Source organism: Pantherophis guttatus, chromosome 10 (genome assembly GCF_059756535.1).
Source record: "Pantherophis guttatus breed Tessera chromosome 10, ASM5975653v1, whole genome shotgun sequence".
Lineage (NCBI taxonomy): Eukaryota > Metazoa > Chordata > Lepidosauria > Squamata > Colubridae > Pantherophis > Pantherophis guttatus.
The window spans coordinates 20560001-20562482 of record NC_142072.1 but is presented as its reverse complement, the minus strand read 5'-3'; the positions used below and the strand labels follow the sequence as shown (position 1 = coordinate 20562482).

The 2482-nt window shown below is 46.8% G+C and overlaps 1 protein-coding gene across 3 annotated transcripts in view; it reads right to left on the bottom strand.

The window, feature by feature from the left end:
* Positions 1 to 488: 488 nt before the first annotated feature.
* The window catches only part of LOC117663335 (protein argonaute-1), an 81027-nt gene continuing 79033 nt past the window's right edge, over positions 489 to 2482 (bottom strand). For all 3 annotated transcript variants that reach the window (XM_034413422.3, XM_034413421.3, XM_087876085.1), the window contains exons 18-19: positions 2130 to 2329; positions 489 to 1023 (exon numbers count right to left, since the gene is read on the bottom strand). In XM_034413422.3, coding sequence (XP_034269313.1) covers positions 915 to 1023; positions 2130 to 2329 — 309 coding nt within the window. In that variant the 3' untranslated portion in view covers positions 489 to 914. The remainder of the gene's footprint in view (positions 1024 to 2129; positions 2330 to 2482) is intronic.

Here is a 2482-nt window from a genome sequence, read left to right as displayed (position 1 = left end):
TAGCACTGAAGTAAGGCACTCGCCCACGGTGTGTTTCTGCCGCATTAAAAGGGCAGCAGCCAACTCACTTTTTAAACAGACGGAAGACAAGTTTCCTTTTGTGGTTAAGTGCTACGGGTACCTTACACCATTATCATATAGAAAGGGAAGAGGGGGGGAGAAAAATCATATTTATTTTTCTTTCTTTCCTCTGCAGAGAAGGGGGTAACTGTGTTAAAATTCATCTATAAACTACTGGCTTCTTTTCTTCTTCGCCAATTAAAGCATTTTTTGTATCCTAAAATATTAGTTTTTATAAATCTAGTCATCTGTTTTAAGGCTCTACAAGACCCACCCCCCACCCCCCCAAACCCCGCCCTGAACCAATAAGAAACAGGATTTTTGATTGGGGCGTTAAAAGGACTGGAACTCTTCTTATTTCACAGTCAGAAGTCTAATATTGCATCTCCTGTCTCTCCTGCCCACCATCCCAGTGATGAAAAAAACTGTTTTGTTTCGTTTTTGTTTTTGTTTTTTTAAGTTGAAAGACAGATTCCCTCCCTCGGTTTCAATATTTTTGCATTTGTTTGGTCAGGTAACTGGAAAGCCTGAAAAACAGAAAGTCTCTCTTGTTTTAATACTACAAAGGTGTGTCCATCCAGTTACGCAGTTCTCCTGCGTTGACCCTGGAAAACAAGGGTTGTTTCCTAGAAATGTTTAGTCCGTGGCCTGCAGTGATCTCTCCATTGGATAACCACAAGGTGCTCCAATGCGTCTTTATTCTTCTTTATTCTTCTTTCTTTCTTTCTTTCTTTCTTTCTTTCTTTCTTTCTTTCTTTCTTTCTTTCTTTCTTTCTTTTTCTTTCTCTCTCTCTTTTTTGTATGGCTCCTACAAATCGGAAAGCTTTCTGGAGTGAGGTAAAAATGTTGGGCTTTCAAGCAAAGTACATGGTACGTAAAGTGTCCTGATGAACCTGCACAGCCTTGGCGAGAGCTTGAGGGTCTCGGCCATTGCTCTGGCCGGAGATGTGACTGCCTTCTCCACTAAAAGGGCAGAGGAAAAGGAACGGGGGGGAGGGGGGGATTAAAAGAGAGCGTTAATTAGAAGACAAAACGGAGGAGGACGGCAGATTTCTCTTGGCAGGGAAATCACTGTCAGCATAAACACAACTTTATTCTGGGGAAATTTAAGACTCCAACTCCCAGAATTCCCCAGCCAGTTGCCATAGTTGGAAACACTCAGCGGTGGGATTGAATTTTTTTTTACTACGGTTCTGTGAGCGTGGCTTTGTGGGCATGGCAGGGGAAGGATACTGTAAAATCTCCATTCCCACCCCACTCCAGGGGAAGGGATACTGCAAAATCTCCATTCCCACTGCACTCCTGGGGGAAGGATACTGCAAATTCCCCATTTTCTCCCCACTCCAGGGGGAAGGATACTGCAAAATTTCCATTCCCACCCCACTCCTAGGGGAAGGATACTGCAAAATCCCCATTCCCTCCCACTCCAGGGGAAGGATTCTGCAAAATCTCCATTCTCTTCCCATCCTAGAGGAAGGATATTGCAAAATCTCCATTCCCATCCCACTCCAGGGGAAGGATTCTGCAAAATCTCCATTCCCACCCCACTCCTAGGGGAAGGATACTGCAAAATCCCCATTCCCTCGCACTCCAGGGGGAAGGATACTGCAAAACCCTCATTCTCTTCCCATCCTAGAGGAAGGATATTGCAAAATCTCCATTCCCATCCCACTCCAGGGGAAGGATTCTGCAAAATCTCCATTCCCACCCCACTCCTGGGGGAAGGATGCTGCAAAATCCCCATTCCCTCCCCACTCCAGGGGAAGGATACTGCAAAATCCCCATTCCCTCCCTTTTCCCAGGAGTGGGGTGGGAATGGGGATTTTGCAGTATCCTTCCCCTGCCACGCCCAGCAAGCCATGCCCACAGAACCGGTAGTAAAAAGAAATTGGATTTCACCATTGTGTTATCAGTTATATCAGATAATAAAAGGTCTTCAAGGAAATAACCCAGCTCAGAGAAAACCAGAACCTCTAACTCACTAGAGCCCCCCAGTGGTGGAACATCGGACTCTGCAAGGAGCATCTTCATGGGGAGGGGGGGCGCTGGTGGGAGGTGCAACTACTCACCTGTCATGCTCTTTGTCTACAAGGTGATATCGCGCCCGGAAGGCCACCAATCGGGCATAGTATGCTGGTGCTGGGATAGAAACAGAGCGGGTACAACGGACGTAGGTATGGCAAAGCTGGTAGGTGAGAATTTGAAGCTCATCTGCTGTGAACCGGTTATCGTCCCAAAGCACATAGTAATGGGAGGGTCTGCTGGTACCCTACGAGAGGAGGAAGGAATGAAACGAAAGAATCGAGAAATAATACCAGTGCAACGATGGAAGGATGTTTGGGTGGGGGCGCAGGGAAGAAATAGGTACAGGCCAGGGGTGAAATGCTCCCAGTTCAGACCGGATCGCCTGATCCGGTAGCGA